General features: G+C 39.8%; 1 protein-coding gene across 4 annotated transcripts; it reads left to right on the forward strand.

Moving 5' to 3' along the window:
* The first annotated feature begins 8,594 nt into the window (after nucleotides 1–8,594).
* On the forward strand, nucleotides 8,595–16,295 carry LOC135093552 (kinetochore protein NDC80 homolog). 4 transcript variants are annotated; one of them, XR_010263415.1, is made up of 8 exons: nucleotides 8,595–8,747; nucleotides 11,962–12,154; nucleotides 12,528–12,645; nucleotides 13,686–14,533; nucleotides 14,819–14,940; nucleotides 15,149–15,295; nucleotides 15,665–15,913; nucleotides 16,022–16,295. XR_010263415.1 is itself a non-coding variant. In XM_063992906.1 (8 exons), the coding sequence occupies exons 4-6, from the start codon at nucleotides 13,731–13,733 to the stop codon at nucleotides 14,824–14,826; spliced, it is 291 nt and encodes a 96-aa protein (XP_063848976.1). In that variant the 5' UTR covers nucleotides 8,595–8,747; nucleotides 11,962–12,154; nucleotides 12,528–12,645; nucleotides 13,686–13,730; the 3' UTR covers nucleotides 14,827–14,940; nucleotides 15,149–15,295; nucleotides 15,665–16,295. The 4 variants fall into 4 exon arrangements, 2 of the variants coding, with proteins under 2 accessions (XP_063848976.1, XP_063848975.1); XM_063992906.1 differs by having other exon boundaries at nucleotides 13,686–13,874; nucleotides 14,395–14,533; nucleotides 15,665–16,295; XR_010263416.1 differs by adding an exon at nucleotides 11,316–11,397 and having other exon boundaries at nucleotides 8,599–8,747; nucleotides 15,665–16,295.
* Nucleotides 16,296–22,138: the final 5,843 nt, after the last annotated feature.

Here is a 22,138-nt window from a genome sequence, read left to right on the forward strand (position 1 = left end):
TCTGACGTCAGTTTCTGCCTTAACACGACGCCTGGTGTCATTGAGGTCAGTGAGTCTTCCCAGTTTTCAAACTTATTTCTGAAATGTTGTTCTAATGCCTGATTAGTAATATAATTTGTGTACATTTGTTTTTTTTTTATTTCTGCTTATTCTGTTTCAAAATTTCTTTAAATTACCACTCTTCTATAAAAAAAATTCAACTGAGAGGTTAGGTCGTGCAAATCAGTATTCATTGCTCTCCTACAAGCAGCTTGATATGACTTTTTTGCTAACTTGTAACAGGAATAAACTTGGCCCTCACGCGGCCTATCACATGACTTCCATATCCTGAACCAGAATCGTTGTCTATCTCTAGTAACGGTGCAGTCGTGATTCCACCAATTTTTGCTCTGGTAACGACCTAAATATCTGTTAGGAGCATCTAATATCGCTTTTGTACACGAATCATGCATAATTGTACTCAACTGTTCACACATGGAATCAATAACTAATTTTGCCTCATCATGTGTATTAACCGTTGCAACATCAATAATCGGCAGGTTCCGTGAAGCCACCTTCATACGTTGAGAGTAGCGATTCCTAACTTGAGAATCTGACCAATTAATGCGGGGAAAGGAAGGCATTCTATTGACATTACCAAAAGCGTTGTCTTGGGAGCTCACATTCAGTTTCATACATATTGACACCGGGAAGTGATCACTTACATTGCTCTCCAGCTCTGACATAATAGAACAACTTGATATTACTCATAAGATATTGTGGTATAAAAATGTGATCAATATATGAACTAGAATTAGCATTAAAATATGTGTAATTACAATTCTGATCAAACAAAATTTGACACACAAAGATCATTCCCTGAAAGAAAATCATGTAGTAAATAGCTATGATTGTTAAATGGATGTCATCTGTAGCAATATCTATTCAGCATGTTTTGGGATGGTAAAGAAGCATTCATGTCACCCACAACAACAAAAGGACCTGTCATGTTATCAATAGCAGACTGTAATTTGTCAAGGCTATCATTGTAAAATTGTACTTGATCACTTCTCCCATTGTGGAAAGGCATGTATGCTCCAAATATTGTGAGAAATCAGCTGAACACCTGTTATCCTGTCATTATCCATATGTAAGGGTACATAGGTGACATTAGGAATCTTATTTCCAATAAAACCCACTCCACCATACGGCCGCCCCACCACTGTTGTTTCTTCAAGGTTGACACTGGATTTCATGTGTATCCATCTCTTCTCTACATTACTAAATCGCTCTTTCAAAGCAGACACTTCGTATGGAGTTAGCCAGTGTTCACAAAGAAACAATAAGTCACATTTTGGCAATAAATCAAAATCTATAACCCCAAACGAAGACTTCAAACCCTTACAGTTATATGATATAACAGTAAAATCTTTATCACTGAATTTTGTTGTTTATGTTTATTATCACTCACTATTTTTTCTCCTAGTCCAGATCTAGTGATGCTAAAATTTCCTGGAACGATGGTCGTAATCAAACAGTTGCCGAGGTGGCTGAGTTCCTCTATGACTATTACTGGTGGTGAATCTCGAGTTTGTATAGGATCCAGACACTCGATGCTTGGACGAGGATGACCAATTTTCTATAGGGAGTTCATTTTGATAATGCCGGCGCCAACCATGCATGTGTGCCTTAAAATTTTTTTTTCTGAAAGGGTCGTATTTGAACACCTGACGGCCAGTGCTCACAATTATAAAGTTTCTCCTCCCCTTCCAAAGAGTCAACACTTACACAGAATGAGGATCTACCTTTAACTCTACAATTGAGCTTAATCACAGCAGAGATGTTTCTTCATATACTCAACTGTAGTGTTTTCAGCCATGTGTCCCACGTATACTGCTATACATCCCTTCAAGGGGTCACCATTATTAGCAGCCTGGATTTGAAAGCGGCCAGGTGGGGCTGAGCCAACTATCTCGCGATGAATACTTTCTCGAATCCTTTTTTTTTGCCTTGTCTCAGACGGCGCTGTTGCTCAGCTGGTAACCTAAACTCACCCTCCATCTCATCTTGATGCACATGTCGTTGGGGCAAGTTTGAGGGTCGTTGGTCATCATCGGTGACGTCCCCTACTTGTCGATCATCTCGTGGAGACCTTTGAACATTGTGGGGCCCATCCGCAGACTTTTGATCACCCCAGGGTCCGTTTAACGGCCATCGGTCAGCCTGAGACCCATCTGCAGGCTGCTTGTCGTTTCGGTACCCACCCGCCGGTCCCCCATCAGTATGAGATCCGGCCGTGGGCTCCCACTCATCACGGGGCCCCTCCGTCGGCCGCTGATCAGGACGAGTTCCATCCTCAGACCCAGGGACATCTCGGGGCCCGTACGCAGGTCTCAGTTCTGCATGCGTTCCGTCCACAGGCCGCTCTTCACCACGGGTCGCTGGTCTCGCCGAGTTTCATCCTCAGGCCCCTGACCAGCCCGGGGCCCGTCCCCGCCTCCGTGGTTAGTAAGCTCGTCTACAGACCGTTAGTACGTAGCCGACATGTCTGCACGCCCCCATCTATCACGGGATCCGTCCGTAGGAAGTTGGTCATCAAGTTGCTCGTCCACAGGTACTCGCAGTTGTATACTAGTCATCTCCTGACGTAGTTGATTTACTTGCGTAACGTACAGACGCCTCTCCAAATGAGCTATCTTTTCTCTCAAACTATTAACATCCTCTGATAGAGTAGAGATGACGCTACTCAAATTAATGACTGTCTCTCTAAGCATAACACATGTCTCCAATAAATCTGCCCCTTTTACCGGAGCAGCAGTGAGTTGAGACTGAGTATTAATATTCAGTCCTTCTCCCGTGTTTCCTGTTTTCAATACCTTAGCCAATCTTCTATCTGGCAACTTGTTCACTACAGAGTAGCCATTTGTGTATATATCCTCTGCGATTAGAGATATTTTCTTACGATTGTAAAGCCCAACTGCTTCATATGTGTCTGGGAACGTCTCACAAAGAATATCAAACAGTTTTAACCGTAAATTCCACAGTTTCTCTTTGTCCAGTCCATATTCTGACAGACGTTCTATGATTTCTTCTTTATCATATTGATATACGAGTATGACAGTAAGGTTATCTATAAAAGTGGCAGTAAAAGCATCAGAGCCTGTACATGAGAGTAGCATATCAAATATGGTTAGTCCTTCCATGTTGTACGTGCGAACGTGCTTGTGTGTGTGTGTGTGAGTGCGTGCCTGTTGTTACTTGGGTTCTCTGCTAGTTTCACCCTTGTTTACAGCACTTATCTTGTTTTACTAAGTTCAAGTGCGTATGCGCAACCTGGGGAAACTCGATCAGGGAGGTCCGGTGCTGTCTGGTGGGTTCAGTTTTCACTGCACTTATTCTAAATTCCTGATGCACTATACCGATAAAATGGCACTTTTCTAGCTCTCCGTGTATTCACGTTCCTTACACCATATTCATAAGAATATTGATATCCAAGTATTGAAGAAATCCGTGAAGACTTGACGAGCACCCACACATACATACACACACACGCACACGCCTCGTCGCTCTGGCAGCGACCCACCCCACTTAGGGGGTGGGTAGTGGGGAGGCAAGGTGTATCACGTAGAAGGAGTTTGGGTGGGTAAGCGAGGATATTCATAGTATTTGACATATTATTTGATAGCATGTCAACTTTGCTGGCAGTCCGTGTGTGTGTGTGTGTGTGCTGGGCGGTCTGAGGGACAGTCAGTGAGGTTAGGACTGCTAGCGCTCTGGAGTGAGCGTTTTGGTCGGCACTGGTCAGTCTTGCCACACACACTCTAGTCACTAGTGACTAGTGTTTCCATATTCCCGGCAGTTTCTTCCTGTATCAAACACCACCAAGTAGCACCAGAGAGGCACGACTATTTAAGTGAACCAAGTGGTGCCAGCCTCACCCCAGTCAACCTTACCGCCTTCAACATAACACCCTCCTCCTCCCGCAGGCTGTAGTGTTTTTCAGTTGTTTATTTATTTTATTATTCGTTATTTATGTATTCTTTGAGGTTATTGATTTATTTTTAGGTTTCCTTTGCATCAAAGTCTGGAGACAGTTGGAAATTTAGTCAAATATTGAAGGACCGTCAACATGTAAACAAGCCTTCACCTGAGGTAGAGGCAGATTGTCAGTATTATCAGCTAATCTTTGCTTCATCTCTCACCTATTGGAGGGCAAACATGCCACAAAATGGAGTTATATGTCTAGCTTCCATACCCGCTGGTCAGATATATCCGCCGTTGCCTTGTTTTGGTGTGACGAAAGAATAATTGAGGCAAGATAGCAGTCGGCTTCTAGACAAAGGTCGCCGCCTAGCGCCGCCATGATGGATTTCTACTTGTCCCAACCTGTCGGTTCCAGTATTGTTTATATTTTTCTTAACGACTTTATTTGGATACTATAGTAAGTTTTTGTGGTTTCTAAAAATATTTAGATGCTTTTGAAGTGTTTTTTTTTTTCTTGCTTCTGTTAAGTAAACATGTTAAATTTGCTGTTGTTTTTTACGTAAATATAGGCCAGTTTTTAGGCAGATTTTTACATATCCCTGTTCATAACTTTTTTTTTTTTTGAGGCTACAATGAATTTTTATTGATAAAAAAAAATAACATTATTTTTAAAGTGTTTTTGTATTATTATTATTCTTATCAAGTTAAGTATATAAACTTTAAAATGATTTATAGCCCTGTTGAAAGTTGAGATATTAACATTTTCTTTTTTTTTTGTATTATTTCTCTACTTCAGTTTGTAACGAACTTTAGATTGTTTGAAAAAAAATAGTTCATATTTTAAGGAGCTTTTTTATTCCTGTTAAGTCAAAATGGGTTGACTTTACAATGTTTTTTTTTTTTCAACCTTGTTTAGGTTCAAACATTTTTTTTTTTTTTTGCACTTTCATATTCTATTTGTTTACTTCTGGTTCCAAGTAATATCGGGAGATTTATTGAAATTCTTATGGATCTCTAGAATTCCCGAATTATTGCTATAACTAACTGAATTTTGATAAGTTCAGAAAATCTACAGAAATTATGCTCTCTCTCTCTCTCTCTCTCTCTCTCTCTCTCTCTCTCTCTCTCTCTCTCTCTCTCTCTCTCTCTCTCTCTCTCTCTCTCTCTCTCTCTCTCTCTCTCTCTCTCTCTATATATATATATATATATATATATATATATATATATATATATATATATATATATATATATATATATATATATATATATATATATATATATATATATATATATATATATATATATATATATATATATATATATATATATATATATATATATATATTAATTGTCATCTCTATGTGTACAGTTGGGCCTTGTTATTTATGAAACTAAAATTACCTTTCAGGCCAACTGTAGGATCTACTGTCCCCCCAGGTCAATAATGTTCCTCTCCCTAGAGTCCCTACCCACAAGTACCCAGGCGTTCACTTAAGTTTTAAGAAGTCTCCTCACACTGTCACTTATGTGAGAGATATGTGTCTGGCACGGCTTGCACTTCTCAGGGTCTTGGCTAACAGAGGTCTGGGGGCTGGCCTCCCAGTCCTTAGGATGTTTTATGTCTCTGTGATTCGGTCTGTTATAGATTATGCTGCCCCAGTCTTAATTCAGTTCAGTGTTTCCGCCCTTCGTCCTCTTGAGACTCTGCAGAATGAGGCCATGCGAATTATTTTGGGATGCCCCAGGACAGCCAAGATAGAGGTTCTAGAGCTGAGCTACACCTTCCCAGTATTGTGTGTAGAATCAAAGAGATTACATGTCGCACTGCAGGCTGCATGCTGAGTACTGGTTCTCCGACTCTTAAACAGTCCCTCGTCTTACTGTCTGGTAACCCCAGGAGCCCTGCTAATATGTACCTGAGAAAGATAATGGCTGTTCTGACATGTGCTGGTGTCGTAGATGCTATTTTGGGTCTAGCTCGGACACTGCTCCAGCACCCCTGGCGCCTTAGTCGTATCAGTGTGGACATTGCCAAGCTGCCTCTGCCAAAACGTTCTTATTCCCCTCATGTGTTATAAGATTTGTTTTTATCAAAATTGTCTGAATATCCTCAAGTGCATTCTGTCCATGTTTTTTTTTTTTTTTATGGGTCTATTGATGGTAGCAAATTGGGCTGTGGTTTGTTCATTCGCGACTATGTGTCCCCCAGTCATTACACAGACACTGAGGTGCCCCGACGGCTCCCCGCACACCTGTCTTCCACCAGGGCGGAGCTGTACGGCATACTCGAGGCTTTGCACATTGTAGCCTCCTCGCTTAAGGATGTCTACCTCTTTTTTTGACAGTCAGGCCGCCTTACGTGGCTTTCTGTCACCTGTAGCTACAGGCTGTGATACTGAGCACAAGTGCCTTGGGGTCATTCTCACTATTGAAGAGACTGGTGCCAGGGTCCACTTTACATGGGTGCCTTCACATGTAGGCATCCTTTTTAATGAAAGGGCCGACCACTTGGCCCAGCTTGCCCTTCAGGATGAGACAGTGGACCCTGGTATTGAGTACACTCTCTACTATGTACACCGTAGCATTAGGGACTATGTAAATAATAGCTACTGATATTGTAGCACAGTGTTGTCATGATGGCGGTCCTAGCTGCCTTCATTATGTACAAGTCTCCCAAGATAATGATCACAACTATGGGAGATACGGTACATCTCTGAATAGTGTGACGATGCACCTTAGGCTAGGCTATAAGTATTACTAGGAGGTTAGTAACTCCCCTGCAGTGTGTTGTAAGTTGTGTGCAATGCCTGGATGAAACACACCACATCACTATGTTAGGGATTGTCCTTGTATTGACAAGTTTCGGCCCCAAGGTATTTCTGACCTGCAGCAGCTTATCTGCTGGCTAATAAACATTAATGCTCTTAGGACTATTCTGCAAGAATACCCGAACGTTGCTCCCAGTTGGTGATACAGTGTGTGTGTGTGTGTGTGTATGTGTGTGTGTGTGTGTGTGTACACATACCCTCATGGGCCCCCTACTGGCTGTACGTCAGTCCGTCACTAGTGTGTGGGTGTGTGGGTGTACCACTACTACCTCTCCTCATTACTCAGATCTCTATTTGGCTGTGAACAGATGACTCCCTTATATATAGTGTCTCTGTGCCTGTGCACACGTATCCCCTTTTGCATATACAGATCTAATATATGGAAGTGCATGTGTATGTGTATATGTATGTATGTGTATGTGTACGTATGTATGTATGTAAATAAATGTATGTGTGTGTATATATGTAAGTATGTATGTGTATGTGTAAGTATGTATATGTGTATGTGTATGTGTGTATGTATATGTACGTGTATATGTATGCATGTATGTGTACCTTTGTATATGTATGTATATGTATTATCTGTATATGTATTGTATGTATGTATATGTGTATGTATATCTATGTGCAATTTTGTAATGTGATGTACGTCTGATCTCTGTATGTTTGCCTCTTGTTCAGGGGAAGACCGGGAGGACCCGTCTTCCTCATTTGTTGTACTTTTTACTACAACAATAAGGTCTCTCTCTCTCTCTCTCTCTCTCTCTCTCTCTCTCTCTCTCTCTCTCTCTCTCTCTCTCTCTCTCTCTCTCTTTGAGATCAGCCGATAGGCTTATAAGTCTGTAACGAGTATCATTTCTCTGGAAAACATTGCCTAATTTGATATACAGTAAAATCCCTCTTATCCGGCATCAACGGGACCGCCGACATGCCGGATACTTGAATATTGCTGGATACTTGAATAAAAGTGAAATTATGTCCACAATCACCACCCTACATTCACGCATCTTACCATAACAAAGATCCGCTGATCTTAATCAGCAGCTGATCTGATCAGCTGCTTAAGTGTAAGCACAACACGCTTCCTCTTTTCTACAACTTTAGGCATGATGTCAGGCGATAAACAGTGCACACGCAGGATTGAGTCACTGAGTAAAGACAGTGCAGTGGGCTGCGGATGGCGCAAAGCAGTGCGCTCTGGTGGCCAAGGGACAAAGTATGCCTCGCGCGGGAATTTTAATCGATTTTATGAGTACACATTGATTTTTTTATTGATTTAAAGGCTCGCGGAAAAATGTGCCGGATACTTGAAGCTGCCGGATACTCGAATGCCGGATAAGAGGGATTTTACTGTTATAGTTGTAACAGTCTTTTCTTTACATCTATACTAATTTTTCTAATTATATATCTAATTTCTGGATTATATATATATATATATATATATATATATATATATATATATATATATATATATATATATATATATATATATATATATATATATATATATATATATATATATATATATATATATATATATATATATATATATATATATATATATATATATATATATATATATATATATATATATATATATGATTGCTCCTCATAACTACTTTTGCAAGATATCTTAATATAAGTTTATTCAAAATATTTTGTTTAGAATATTTTCAGGTTAAGAATTGTAAATATAATCAGAATAAATAATTTTATGTTATCAAAAAGTAATAGTAATAGCAGGTAGTAGGAAAATATGTGATGTTTTTATTTTGAAATATGAACGCGTTGGTTCAAAATTTCCAACCAATGATACCAATCAACGGCAGCGGATTTGTAAACAGAGGCGACGCGCTGGTATTCGATGTTTCCTTCATGTGTACAGACCGAGTGGGGCTGATTACTTATTGTCTTTATTTAGCTGACCAAGGCAAACCACTGAGAGTGTCCTGGGAGGTGAGTACATGGCGAGGAAATGTATGTAGGGTAGGGGCGGGACACGCCTGATTGGAGGGAGTGGGCTGGGAGGATCAGACTTTCCTATGCTTAAGTATGCTTATTTTGGGCTCTTGTTAATGCTTGACATGGGTATAATTTCTGGTACCTTTAGAAGACTGTACACGGTAGTTGTGAGGCTGTTTGACAATTAGGATACTATGGCCCATATTCTGGAACTTCGCCTCGCCTCCACTACATGCCAAGGACGCTAGTTGAAGTTACACGGCTTTTTAAGCGTGTATTTATGGCTTTAATGGTAGATTAACAAGATTTCTATATTATTAACAGGAGAAGCACCCTTGATAATCTGGCTAATCATCTCTGTGCCCTTTGAAAATTGTGGTGAGAGAGCAAAGCATTTCAAAACACAGGCTTATGTGACATTTACTGGATGTTGGGTGTGGAGGTGGAGTGAGGGAGGCACACCAGCAGAGCAACAGCAATGTATCTCTGGTTCAATCACTGGGCTGGTGGAGTTTTTTTTTTATTTATTTTTTTTTCTCTTAGGTGTGACAATATTTCAAGGACAACTCTATACTTTGTGTGTGTGTGTGTGTGTGTGTGTGTGTGTGTGTGTGTGTGTGTGTGTATTGAATTATTGCAGGAATGTAAACAGCTTATAAGTGGAAGTATGATATACAAATCCTGCTTTGGATAAGGGGAGCTGCATTTTGGTTATAGTGGGAAGAGTGGGGGGGTAGGGACTTTTAAGATGGTATTTTCTTAGATTTTTATGGTAAATATCAGTAAAATACAAACTTTGGTATTATTATAGTTTAAGCCATTACACACTATGTGGTAATAACCTACCTCATTTTGTTCTTCTCACTATTCACATCATTTCTAATGATTACACTACTTGTCGGAAATTAATAATAACGCCACAATAGGCCTGGGAATGCACAGCGCTCTCAACTTTTTCTAAGTCCACAGGTAAACATAAATGGTGTATTGTTGCCTGAACTTCAGTTGTTTAATGCTTTGAATTGTGGGTAGCTGCTGGATAGGGTCACTGTGTCTATAATTCCTCGGGCCAATCACGTGCTACCACCACTTAACACCACGAGTTGCACCAATAGGAAGTCTCTATAAGTACCCATAAGCTGTGCGGGCAGGTGTGTGCACACCGCTTCCGGTCACTTCCGCCATGGCTACTGTTGACGTTATTTGTGCTGGTTGCAAATTTGATTATTGGCTCTTCATCGCTACGTTTCACCGCAAAGATGACTTGTGCTACCAGTTCTTGAGGGAACACGGCGTTTTACCCACTGCAGTCGAGTGTCCCGAGTGCCACACGCCGTGTAAGCTGCACAGTGACAGGCGTGTGTGGTATTGCGGCCGGTACCACAAGCTGCCGAAAAAGAAGCGCAGTAAGCAGTGCAACTTCAGCGTTTCTGACCTTAAAGGAACTTTCCTGGAAGGAACGCATCTTCCTGCGTGGCAGGTTAGGTTAGGTTAGGTGCTTAGGTTAGGTTAGGTTAGGTGCTTCTCAATGTCTTGTCAAATTGCGAGAGGGAGAGTTTGGGGTATTTTCCTAGATATAGAGAATTTCCCTAGATTTAGGGAAATTTCCCTACATTTCTCTAGATTTTGGAGAAATTTCCCTAGATTTTTAAAGTCCATATATCACTCGTATATGGCTCCCCTCCCAAAAACCCCCAGTTCCCCACAGGCCCCCAAGCTTGCTTGAGGGATTGGGGGGCCGTGGGTAGAGATTGGGGACATTGGCTTAAACTATAAATTTACCCAAACTTTGTGCTAGATATCTGGGTATTATACAAGTGCACCTGTCTCATTGCAAATAAACATTGTTCTCAGTGAAGTATTTGGGCCACATATAACACAGTGATGTTTATCTTTACTGCTGCAAATTGTTCATTCCTGAGATATTAATTTTGATCAGATTTATTGCTTCCTCCACATACCCAGGTTACTTCACGCCATGATGGTCTGCAGGTAGTGTTGGTTAGGTTACATTAGGTCTAGTTAGGTTAAGTTTGGCTAGGTTAGGTTTAGATAGATTAGGTGTGGCTATTCTTATTTTTTTATTTTATTTATTTATTTATTTATTTATTTATTTATTTATTTATTTAATTATTTATTTATTTCTATTTATTTATTTATTTTTATTTTTTTATTTTATTTTATTTTATTTTATTTTTTTTGTGTGTGTGTGTGTGTGTGAGGACAAAACTACATTTCTCTAGTAGATTTTGGTGTTTTTGGGATGAATCTCTGCTTGTATTTGTTGCAAGTCATTGGTTTATGTATGTGGGGGTTATAAAAAAATAAATAAATAAAATAACTATTTGCAGCAGAAATGGTTGTCAGTTCACTCAAAGCACATCAAAATCTACCAGAAAATGTTACAACAGGTGCACTTGTATAAACTTGCCAAATTCTGTATTTCAAGAATGTAGGTTCATCATGGAGGAACATATTGTTGATAATTAGAGAAGATGGATGAATTCCTAACCCATGTTTTATATGTAACAACTTTTCACTATTTTAACCTGTCCTTTCCAGTGGGAATGAAGTAGCAATGAGGATATCTGGATCAGGGAGAGTCAGCCTTCAGGCACCAGGGGTCCTGAAACCAAGAAAATGAGTACTTTATTCTTGATGAGTTTCCTGATAACTTCTTCAGAGGATATAGGAGTGTAATGTCAAGAATACTGTACTTACTCCTCAGCCTCTTTTCCCTTTGTTCTGTATTCTGAAATCTTCATAATTCATGAGTTTAATTCCAAGTATATGATTCTTTTTCTAACATGTACATTTAGTTTTTGGTTGTACTTCATGCTTTTATAGGATTGAAAGTTCATTTGGTAAGCAAAGATACATCATAAAAGAGTTTTATCCATTATGATAAAAGTGTAAGGTATATAGAGTGCTTACAACTGAGCTATGGTTAATATGTTGAAGCTAATTAGATCAGTAGGGGATAAGGTAAGAAGTTCACTACAGATGATAGTGGACATCAGTATTATTGTTTTGAGGGACAGGTTAATCTTCCTAATAGTCTTACATTTCATATTAGATTGAGTCTTCCTTCATACACATACTTTAGTAGGAAAGAAACTGAAAATAATTGATGCTTGTGTATAAAAGATATATATATTAGAAAATTATCACTTGAAATACTGCTTACCTTGAAGTGTTCTCCTTGCAGATTGTCCACAGACTTTGCCCGCAACTCTGGCATAGACACCTCCACTCGGAAAGAGACACGATACGTTAATGACCCGGCCCACAAGACTCAGTGCATCAACAAGATCATGGAGTTCCTTAGCAGCAGAGGGAAGTCATACCAACGTCGTACTCTCCTTACTCCCACCACTAATGACTTTAAGGATATTTTTAATGTAAGTAATCAAAGTATTAAGTGGTCATCTTGATTAGGGATTAGTGTTGGTGCAGAAATCAACTTGTTTGTCTTTATGTCAAAGATTTTCAACCATCTCTCATCTTATTTTAATATGTGGAGGATTATGTGATCGTTACTTTTAGATAGAGGAATTTTGAAAGCCATGAATTACGTCAGAATCCACATTGGAAAGGGTTCTTTATCGATTTGGACATATTTTTAAGAAAATTTAACACTTGGCAAATTGCATTCATCTTTTATTTTTAACCATGAAGCTATAGACAGAAGGTAGATAGAAGGATAGGTAGATAATGTACAAATAAGAAAATGAGTAGATAGAGGGAGAGAAAGTGATAACTTCTTTTTTTCAGTTCATCTATCAGCATTTGGACCACAGCTATACACTGCCCCCTAGATTTTAAGAACTTCCTAAGTTACTGAAAAATATAGACTGCCCATTCCAACTCACCAAATCTTCCTTTGTCACTGGTATGTTGTCATTTGTTTGTGATTTTCACCACCACTTTACTTCCATCACTGCCGTCATTACTGTCACCAAATACGAATTCCACTTACTACATTTGAATCACCAGAACCCTTCTCTTTAGAAACTTGGAGCTAAGGTGGCTTTCTTTCACTTGTGTTTGTGGGTGTGATTGTGAGGTGTGTAGGCAGGGAGTGGGCATGTCTTGTTAAACCCATTGTGTATGGGATATACCTGGCAGATGGATAGATAAATAAATAGAGTATCCAAAAGTTCCATCCATCCATGGCATCTCACAACTGAAAGTTACATTCATCATCCTTACTCTTACTCTCACTCACTTTAGTTCCATCCATGCTCACATCTCTCCAGGTATATTTAGGAATAAATACTACCACTTATATTGTTAATATAATGTGTATTAATTTTGTAGTAAAAATTAGGAATTACACGTCACATTAGAATTTATGTGACAATTAAGTTAATTTTAATGTCTAACATTATTAATAACAATTATTAATGCCACTGAACAACAAGTGTGGTTCAGGTAGGACATGGACAGGCTTTGCAAGTACAGTGTAGGTGTAGGTTCTGTGCTGAAATATTTTGTGGGTACAGACCTCATATAAAAATATCCTACGGAGGTGTGACATAGTAAGGCTCAGACCTCAGAAGCACACAACATTCCTGAGAGCTTCTAGAGAAGGTTATCCAAAGAAAGTGAACTTAGCTGATGTGTAGTTGTAATGCTTCCTTTTCATTATAATAGATATTCTTGAAAATGGATGTCATGGTAGTTTTCCTTCCTGTCTGAGGGTATTGAAGCCATTAATGGTGAATCTTGATGTAATAGAAGAGCTGTCAATTCTTTCATACCACAGTCATTCAAAATATGCATTCCATCTCTTTTCATTGTTTCATTGTTCCTGAAACCACTTTTGGTGAATGCTTCTCTAGCTTGCAGAGAGAGAGAGAGAGAGAGAGAGAGAGAGAGAGAGAGAGAGAGAGAGAGAGAGAATATACAATGTATTCCTGCACATTTCAGTTGGATCTCCACACACGGCCTGCTGTCCTGGCTGCATTGGCATTCATGGTGGATTTTGTCCATATTAACTCCATCATGGACTCTTCAATGCCTGAAGATGATCTTGACAATGACACCACTAGTCCTCTATGTGTTTTCATAGAGGCTTTCAAGTGCAGTGATGATGCTGAAGAGAATGCTTGCCTTGAGGTATAAGAAATCTGATGCTTGGAGCAAGGAAACTGGAGAGAAGTGAAGATTGCATTTAAATAATAGAGATGAATTGTTTGAGAAATGTGTGGAGTAACACATATGTTGAGTGAAAAAGAAAGAAGTCCTAAAAGAGAACATGCTGGAAGAGAGCTGGGTGATTAAGCAGATAAGGGGATATTAAGATGGTTGCAACATGTAAAGAGGATGGAAGAAGAAAGTGATTGGATTGGATGTGTGAGGTGTAAGATTGGGGGACAACCTTGCATGTGGTGGATAGACAGTGCGAAGAAAGTGTTAGATATAAAAAGCTAAAAATTACTATTTAACAATGAGGAAAGCACAATGTGACATTGATATTTTCCATGGGAGTGTTATAGGCTTGTATGAGGTGACAGGAAAAGTTGTCCAAAAGATTCATTAGTCATTTACCAGCTATTAGTTCAATTTTACTCATGGGAGGTTACACATAGATTGAGAATAGTCATTGTTGAGATTCTCTGGAGGTTCTTAATTGCAGGCACATATAGAACACATAAAGGCCGAGAATAATGTGAGTGACAGTGATATGGTGGAACTCAGTGAAGCTCTAGAAGCAAAACACCATGAACTGGAATCTCTGCCCAAGGTTATCGATGAACTGAAGCAGCTCAAGCAATGTATGTCCATTGTAGTCATTTATTTATTTTATGTATTAATTCTGTGCTTTTGTTTATAATGAAGGATATCTAGTTTGCATCATCTATTGTGTTGATTTCCATATGTGTTTGTCACTTTTATTTGGATGTGTATCTTTACCAAAAATTTCATCATCTCATGTCCATGCACTACTTTCTTCAATGCTCTGGTCCTCTCACTTTTGATCTGTAGAAATTTGTGTACTTGCTATTTTGTATCTGAATTTTATGTGTTGATGTTATAAGTATTCCCATTTCCTTTTCCAGTATTCTGATGACTTGGTGAAATTAAATACTTGCAAGAACTTGAAATTGTCATACAAAACAAAGTTGCAATGGAAAAGAGCATGAAGTAGTCAGTTATGGAACTGAATACTGAGGAGAGTAAGGTATGTATGAGGAACATTCATCACTGCAACAAGTGCTGTATTATCTGTTAAATAGTAATTGGCAGATCTATAATTCCATCTCTTCCTTCTCTATGCACCATTACTGTCTTCTTTGCTGACTTCAGCTTTCCCCTCTCATCAAAGGCAGCTTCCATGTGAATGTTGTACCAGCCATTCACAGTGATGACATCATATTTTTCTTCCACAGATATCTGAAGAGGTTAATCGTTTGAAGAAGCTCAAAAACCAACAAACATACAGTAGCTCTGAGTTGATGCAATTGAAGAATCACAGTCAAGAAGCTAGCAGGGAAATTGAATTCCAAGAACAATTAGGAAATGAGATGGGTAATCAGGTGAGTTTTTGTTTTATTTTGTCTTTTGCGTGTGTGTGTGTCTATATATATATATATATATATATATATATATATATATATATATATATATATATATATATATATATATATATATATATATATATATATATATATATATATATATATATATATATATATATATATATATATATATATATATATATATATATATATATATATATATATATATATATATATATATATATATATATATATATATATATATATATATATATATATATATATATATATATATATATATATATATATATATATATATATCTTGTGTATACAATGACAGATTAACATGATCTACTGTGCTTGCACATTATTTTTTTCTCCCATTAGGTTCGTAATCTGGAACTGGAGATGTCAAAATCTGATTCCGCCTTCAGAGACTCTACTGTCTAGCTTGAGAATTTTTTAGAGGAACTAAACTTGAGCAAAGGTTTCTCTGACATAAGTCTGAAGAGTGAAGATGTAATCAACCAGTATGATGAAATCATGCGTATTTTAACAAAACTCAAAACAGAAGCAAAGAAAAATACATCTGAGACACAAGAAGAACTGTTTAAATTAGGTCAAGTTGCAGAGAGGGTAAGATATAATTTTACCCTTTTCTTCATAGTATGTAGTATTTGTAATTTGCTAAAAAAAAAAAGGCCTGATATGTTTTTTATCCCATTGATAACATTTTCTTTAAAGTCAAAAGGGTTATTGCAAGAAGGATTGGCAGAAGGCAATAAGCTGAAAAAAAAAAAAATCCAGCACATCGAAGAAGAAAACGAAGTCACACAAGAAGAAATGAAAAGAGAGGTAAAAAAATTTTTAAGTCTTGCTTAGGTCTTGTGTACTGTGTGCATCTAATTCAGAGAAGCCTTTCTTAGATACTAATTAAATTTGCTTGTAGTTCATTAGAATTTTATCTAAGGCAAAGTTCAACATTCGTAGTCTAAGATCTAACTTTCAGTCTGTAGAATGCCACCTCTCCTCTTCTTAACCTCATCTTTTCCACATTGAAACCCAGGTGTCTGAGGCAACTGACAGGAGCCCCTTTTCTGTTCCCTCCTACTTTCTCTATCCTCATTTTCAGTCCAAAGCTGAATGTTGTGTTTATGTGCACAACGACTTAACCTACTCTCGTGCCCCCCCCCTCTTGAATCTTCCGAGTTTTCCACCATCTGGCTACAACTACAGAGTCACTCAAACTAAATTTATCTGTGCTGTATACATCTCACCTAATTCCTCTGGAGACTTCAATGTTCACCACCACCTTTGGCTTTCCTCTCTCTTCACTGACCATCCTGGTGAACTAGCCTTCAACTTTGCTATCCTCCACGACCTAGAGCAATTGATGCAACACCCAACTCGTATTCCTGACCGTCTTGGAGATACGCCCAACATTCTTGACCTTTTCCTGACCTCTAATCCTTCTGCTTATGCTGTCACCCTCTCTCCGATAACAATCTCATATCTGTGTCTTGTTCTATCGCTTCAATCCCTCTCCTCAGGATCCCCCTAAGCGAAGGTGTTTTGCCTCTTGTTGGGGGGACCTGAGGAGCTATTTTGCTGATTTTCCTTGTAATGACTACTGCTTCTGTGTCAAAGACCCATCTTTGTGTGCTGAGCGCATAACAGAAGTGATAGTGTCTGGCATGGAGGCGTACATTCCTCACTCTTTTTCTCGACCTAAACCTTCCAAACCTTGGTTTAACACAACTTGTTCTCGTGCTATACATGATAGAGAGGTGGCCCACAAAAGGTACTTAAGCCTTTCATCACCAGAATCTCATGCACTTTATATTTCTGTCTGGAACCATTCCACGTTGGTTCTCCAACAAGCCAAAAACTCTTTCATTAACAGAAAGTGTCAAAATCTTTCAAGATCTAACTCCCCTCATGACTTCTGGCATCTAGCCAAAAAAATCTCCAATAACTTTGCTTCTTCTTTCTCTCCTTTATTTCAACCAGATAGCACCACTGCTATCACATCTATCTCTAAAGCTGAACTCTTCGCTCAAACCTTTGCTAAAAATTCTACCTACGACGATTCAGGGCTTGTTCCTCCCTCTCCTCCACCCTCAGACTACTTCATGCTACCTATTAAAATTCTTCACAATGATGTTTTCCATGTCCTTGCTGGCCTAAACCCTTGGAAGGCTTATGGACCAGATGGGGTCCCTCCTTTTGTTGTCCGAAACTGTGCCTCCATGCTTGCATCTTGCCTAGTCAAACTCTTTCAACTCAGTCTCTCAACATCTACCTTTCCTTCTTTCTGGAAGTTTGCCTACATTCAGCCTGTTCCTGAAAAGGGTGACCGTTCTAATCTCTCAAACTACCGTCCTAATGGTTTAATTTCCTGCCTATCTAAAGTTTTTGAATCTATCCTTAACAGGAAGATTCTTAAACATCTATCACTTCACAACCTTCTATCTAATTTCCAGTATGGTTTCCGTCAAGCCGCTCTACTGGTGATCTGGCTTTCCTTGCTGAGTCTTGGTCATCCTCTTTTAGAGATTTTCGTGAAACTTTTACTGTTGCCTTGGATATATCAAAAACTTTTGATAGAGTCTGGCACAAAACTTTGATTTCTAAACTACCTTCCTATGGCTTCTATCCTTCTCTCAGTAACTTCATCTCAAGTTTCCTTTCTGACCCTTTCTGACTGTTCTATTGCTGCTGTGGTAGACAGTCACTGTTCTTTTCCTAAATCTACTAAAAGTGGTGTTCCTCAGGGTTCTGTCCTGTCACTCACTCTCTTATTATTCATCAGTGACCTGAACCAAAATTCTTGTCCTATCCTCTCCTATGCTGATGATACCACCCTGCACTTTTTCACATCTTTTCGTAGACGTCAAACCCTTCAGGAAGTAAACATTTCATGCAGGAAAGCCACAGAAGGCCTGACTTCTGATCTGTCTAAAATTTCTGATTGGGGCAGAGCAAACTTGGTACTGTTTAGTGCCTCAGAAACTTGATTCCTCGACACAACCTTTCAGACTGTCCCCCTCTTCTATACTGAACATCCTTGGTCTGTCCTTTACTTATAATCTGAACTGGAAACTTCACATCTCATCTCTAGCTAAAACAGCTACTATGAAGTTAGGTTCTGAGATGTCTCTGCTAGTTTTTCTCATCCCCCCTAAGCTTGTAACTCTGTAAAAGGGCCTTATCCATTGATGTATGGAGTATGCTTCACATGTCTGGGGGGATTCCACTCATACCGCTCTTCTAGACAGGGTATAATCAAAAGCTTTTCGTCTCATCAACTCCTCTCCTCTAACTTACTGTCTTCAACCTCTCTCTCTCATCACTGCAATGTTGCATCTCTTGCTGTCTTCTGTCGCAATTTTCATGCTAACTGCTCTTCTGATCATGCTAACTGCATGCCTCCCCTCCTTCCGCGGCCTCGCTGCACAAGACTTCTGTCCACCTCTCTTATGCAAGAGTTAACCAGTATTCTCAATCAATCATCACTTTCTGTGGTAAACTGGAACTCCCTGCCTGCTTCTGTATTTCCACCTTCCTGTGACTTGAATTCCTTCAAGAGGGAGGTTTCAAGACACTTATCCTTCAGTTTTTGACTACTGCTTTGGACCCTTTTATGGGACTGGTATCTCAGTGTTTTTTTTTTTTTTTTTTTTTTTTTTTTTCAGTGTCCCTCCTACAATAATGAAAAAAAAAAAAAGACTTTGCATATGTAAGCTCTGTATACATGTATAAGTTTTGTGTGAATAGAAACATCTTTTCTCCTGTGAGCTGAATTTGGCTCCAGCAACTCTTTTATACTCAACTATATTATCTTTAGCTAATGAAAAAGACAGTAAGATCAAGCATGAGAGGTGTGAACTTGTTGGGTAGGCTGTGTAAAGGATGGATAGATAGTGTGAAGGAAGGGAAGAGGACTGGCACCGGAGCACAGTAGAATGATTGAGTGTGACATAAGTAAATATAGAGAGCAGTTGTGAATGCGTTGAGGAATGACATGACTCAGCAACCACCAAGGGAGATGCCACACATAGATAATCTTACACAGGTGTGGAGCAATTCAATGTGGTAGGGGAGGGTTCTTGCTTACTATGAAGGAGCTTTGTTCTGGACCAAATAGTCAAAGCTTTGTGGCTGATTCCCATAAAGTGAGGGAAGAAGTACTTTTCTTCTCTGTCAGGGGCCAAGGGGCTAGGAGAGTGGTGTGAATGTAAGTTCTGTGCCTTGTCTTGACCGTCCCACTTCTTTAGGAAGACACCTTTGGTGTGTGTGTGTGTGTGTGTGTGTGTGTGTGTGTGTGTGTGTGTGTGTGTGTGTGTGTGTGTGTGTTTAGCTAACCATGGAATAATTGTTATACCGTACCATCTAATTGTAGTTCTGTGTGTGCATATATAGTATACGTAGCAATTACCATTAGTAATGTAAATAATCAGCATGACTCGTAGTTATGTTTTGCAAGCTAGATTAGGTGTAGTTAGGTGTCGCCTGGCAGAGGTGATAACATGGGAGGCAGGGTTTGAGGCACTCTTTGACACTGACTGACAGGGAGAGAGTTATCCAGACCGCGACGTAATAAGACGTGTGATGGAGACAAGGGAAAACTAGTTGAGTCCTTGCGAGTAGAGTTCGCGTGTGAAGCTGACTGTGACGATGGAGTGACTGTCGTCCCTGTGCCTATACTGTTATGTAACATATGGATAGGAAAGGCGTGTTTTCTTCTCCCTGGTGTGTGACTTTTTTTACTGAGAGTGACTCGGTGAGCTGGTTAAATCTTTCTACCCGACACACACACCCCGAATCTCGCAACGGTGTGAGGCACCCCTACCCTACTGGTAGGGGTTTGTTTCAATGTAATATATATATATATATATATATATATATATATATATATATATATATATATATATATATATATATATATATATATATATATATATATATATATATATATATATATATATATTTGTTATTACCTCTTGCTTGATGGCGGGCCTCGTTGTTCATGTGATGGCGTGGTACTCTGCTGTGAAGGGCTCCTTCGCCGACGCAGAGGCACTGTACAATAGACTGCTACACACCATCGAGGGATTCATCGTGACTCCAAGGGCTCTGGCAAGGACCCACACTCCACGCTGCTGGACTTACGCTACCGACCCTGTGATCCTGAACTGCCAACAGATGCTCGCTGCCTACCAGAGACGATGGCAACTTAACCCAGCAGACACAGAGTCACGGGATGCTATGGTTACTGTGGCTCGACACCTCACGGATCTGAGGCAGCAGGAAAGAAAGAAGTACTGGGTCTCCTTCCTGGACCGGGTGCGCAGGACCCAGTCCCTCCGGGAGGTGTGGCACCACGTTAACAGTGTCCGGGGAAAGCCCAAGCGGCAGGTGTGTGACCCTGATCCAGCCGGCAGGGCATGAGAGCTCGTCCTGCAGTGGAAGGAAGCCTCATCCTTCTCTGGCCTTCCTGTGGAACACCAGGAGGCGCTCGACCGGCAAAGACCACAAAGGATGGAGTTGATTCACCAAAGTGCTTCTCTGCCAGATGACACCTGTGTGCCCATCACACATGATGAACTTCTCTCAGCAGTTAAATTGGGCAAGTCAACAGCTCCTGGCAAGGACGGCATCACCTATGACATCCTCAATGCACTCCTGGAGGTAAAGGTAGACAACCCTGTCTTAGACCTATTTAACATGTCTCTCACTGCAGGCAATCTTTCCCACTCCTGGAAAACAGCCATTATCATATCCCAATCCCCAAAGGTGATGGCACCTTTCGCCCCATTTCTCTCCCCAGCTGTCTGTGTAAGATGATGGAACGGGTAATATTGAACAGGCTGATATATAAGGTGGGCCATGTACTCTCTGGCAATGTACATGGCTTTTCCTAAAAGGTCATTCCACAAGTCATTGTTTTGTTGAGTGCCTTATAAATAAGGATGGTACCTGCAGAGCTTTCGTTGATCTCAAGGGTGCCTTCGACAGGGCCAACAAAGATGTTATTATGGATGAATTCATTCTCAAAGGTGTCAAAAGTAGATTATTAGGATGGAGCAGGGACTATATGTACAACAGAACAGCACAGGTTTGGTTTCAAGGTGCAGTCTTCTCTGAGGAAGTCTTTGAGCTTGGAACACCACAGGGTGGAGTCCTTAGTCCAATGCTTTTCAACGTCTTAATGGACAAAATTGTGCGTTGTTCCTTCCTGCAGGGCACCTAGGTCCTCATCTATGCTGACGACATACTCATCCAATGCCCCACACCTAGGATTCTCCAGTTAGCTCTATCACAACTAGCAGCATTGTGTGTTCAAATGGGACTTGTAATTAATGAATGTAAAACCAAATTTCAAGCCAAAGGGAAGATCTCTCGACCGCCCATTGTAAATAATGTTCCCATCCCTAGAATTCATATACACAAGTATCTGGGTGTACAACTGAGTTTTAGGAAGTCACTCCACGCTGTACACTATGTTCGAGACCTCTGTCTGCCATGGCTAGCGCCACTTCGGCTGCTAGCAAACAGAGGTCTGGGGCTGGCATTTCAGTCCTAAGGATGTTCTATATATCTGCCGTACGGTTCCTCATTGACTACACAGCCCCTATTTTAATACAATTTAGTGCCACTCAGCTCCGTCCCCTGGAGTTTGTTCAGAATGAAGCCATGAGAATAATTCTGAGATGCCCAAGGACTGGTCGGATTGAAGTCCTCAGAGCTGAACTGCACCTGCCGAGTATTATGTGTAGGATACAGGAAATTACTTGTTGTACTGTTGGTCGGATGCTATGGACGGGCTTCGACTCTCTGAAGGGATCACTGACCCTCCCT

The sequence above is a fragment of the Scylla paramamosain genome, chromosome 43 (assembly GCF_035594125.1).
Source record: "Scylla paramamosain isolate STU-SP2022 chromosome 43, ASM3559412v1, whole genome shotgun sequence".
NCBI classification, from domain to species: domain Eukaryota; kingdom Metazoa; phylum Arthropoda; class Malacostraca; order Decapoda; family Portunidae; genus Scylla; species Scylla paramamosain.

Bases quoted from the DNA above. Each gene is read 5' to 3' on its own strand.
- LOC135093552 (XM_063992905.1), top strand. From the start codon at position 11,394: ATGAGTACTTTATTCTTGATGAGTTTCCTGATAACTTCTTCAGAGGAT. The intron at 11,450-11,961 runs GTAATGTCAAGA...TTCTCCTTGCAG, and splicing joins TCTTCAGAGGATATAGGAGT to ATTGTCCACAGACTTTGCCC. The intron at 12,155-12,527 runs GTAAGTAATCAA...TCTTTTTTTCAG, and splicing joins ACTTTAAGGATATTTTTAAT to TTCATCTATCAGCATTTGGA.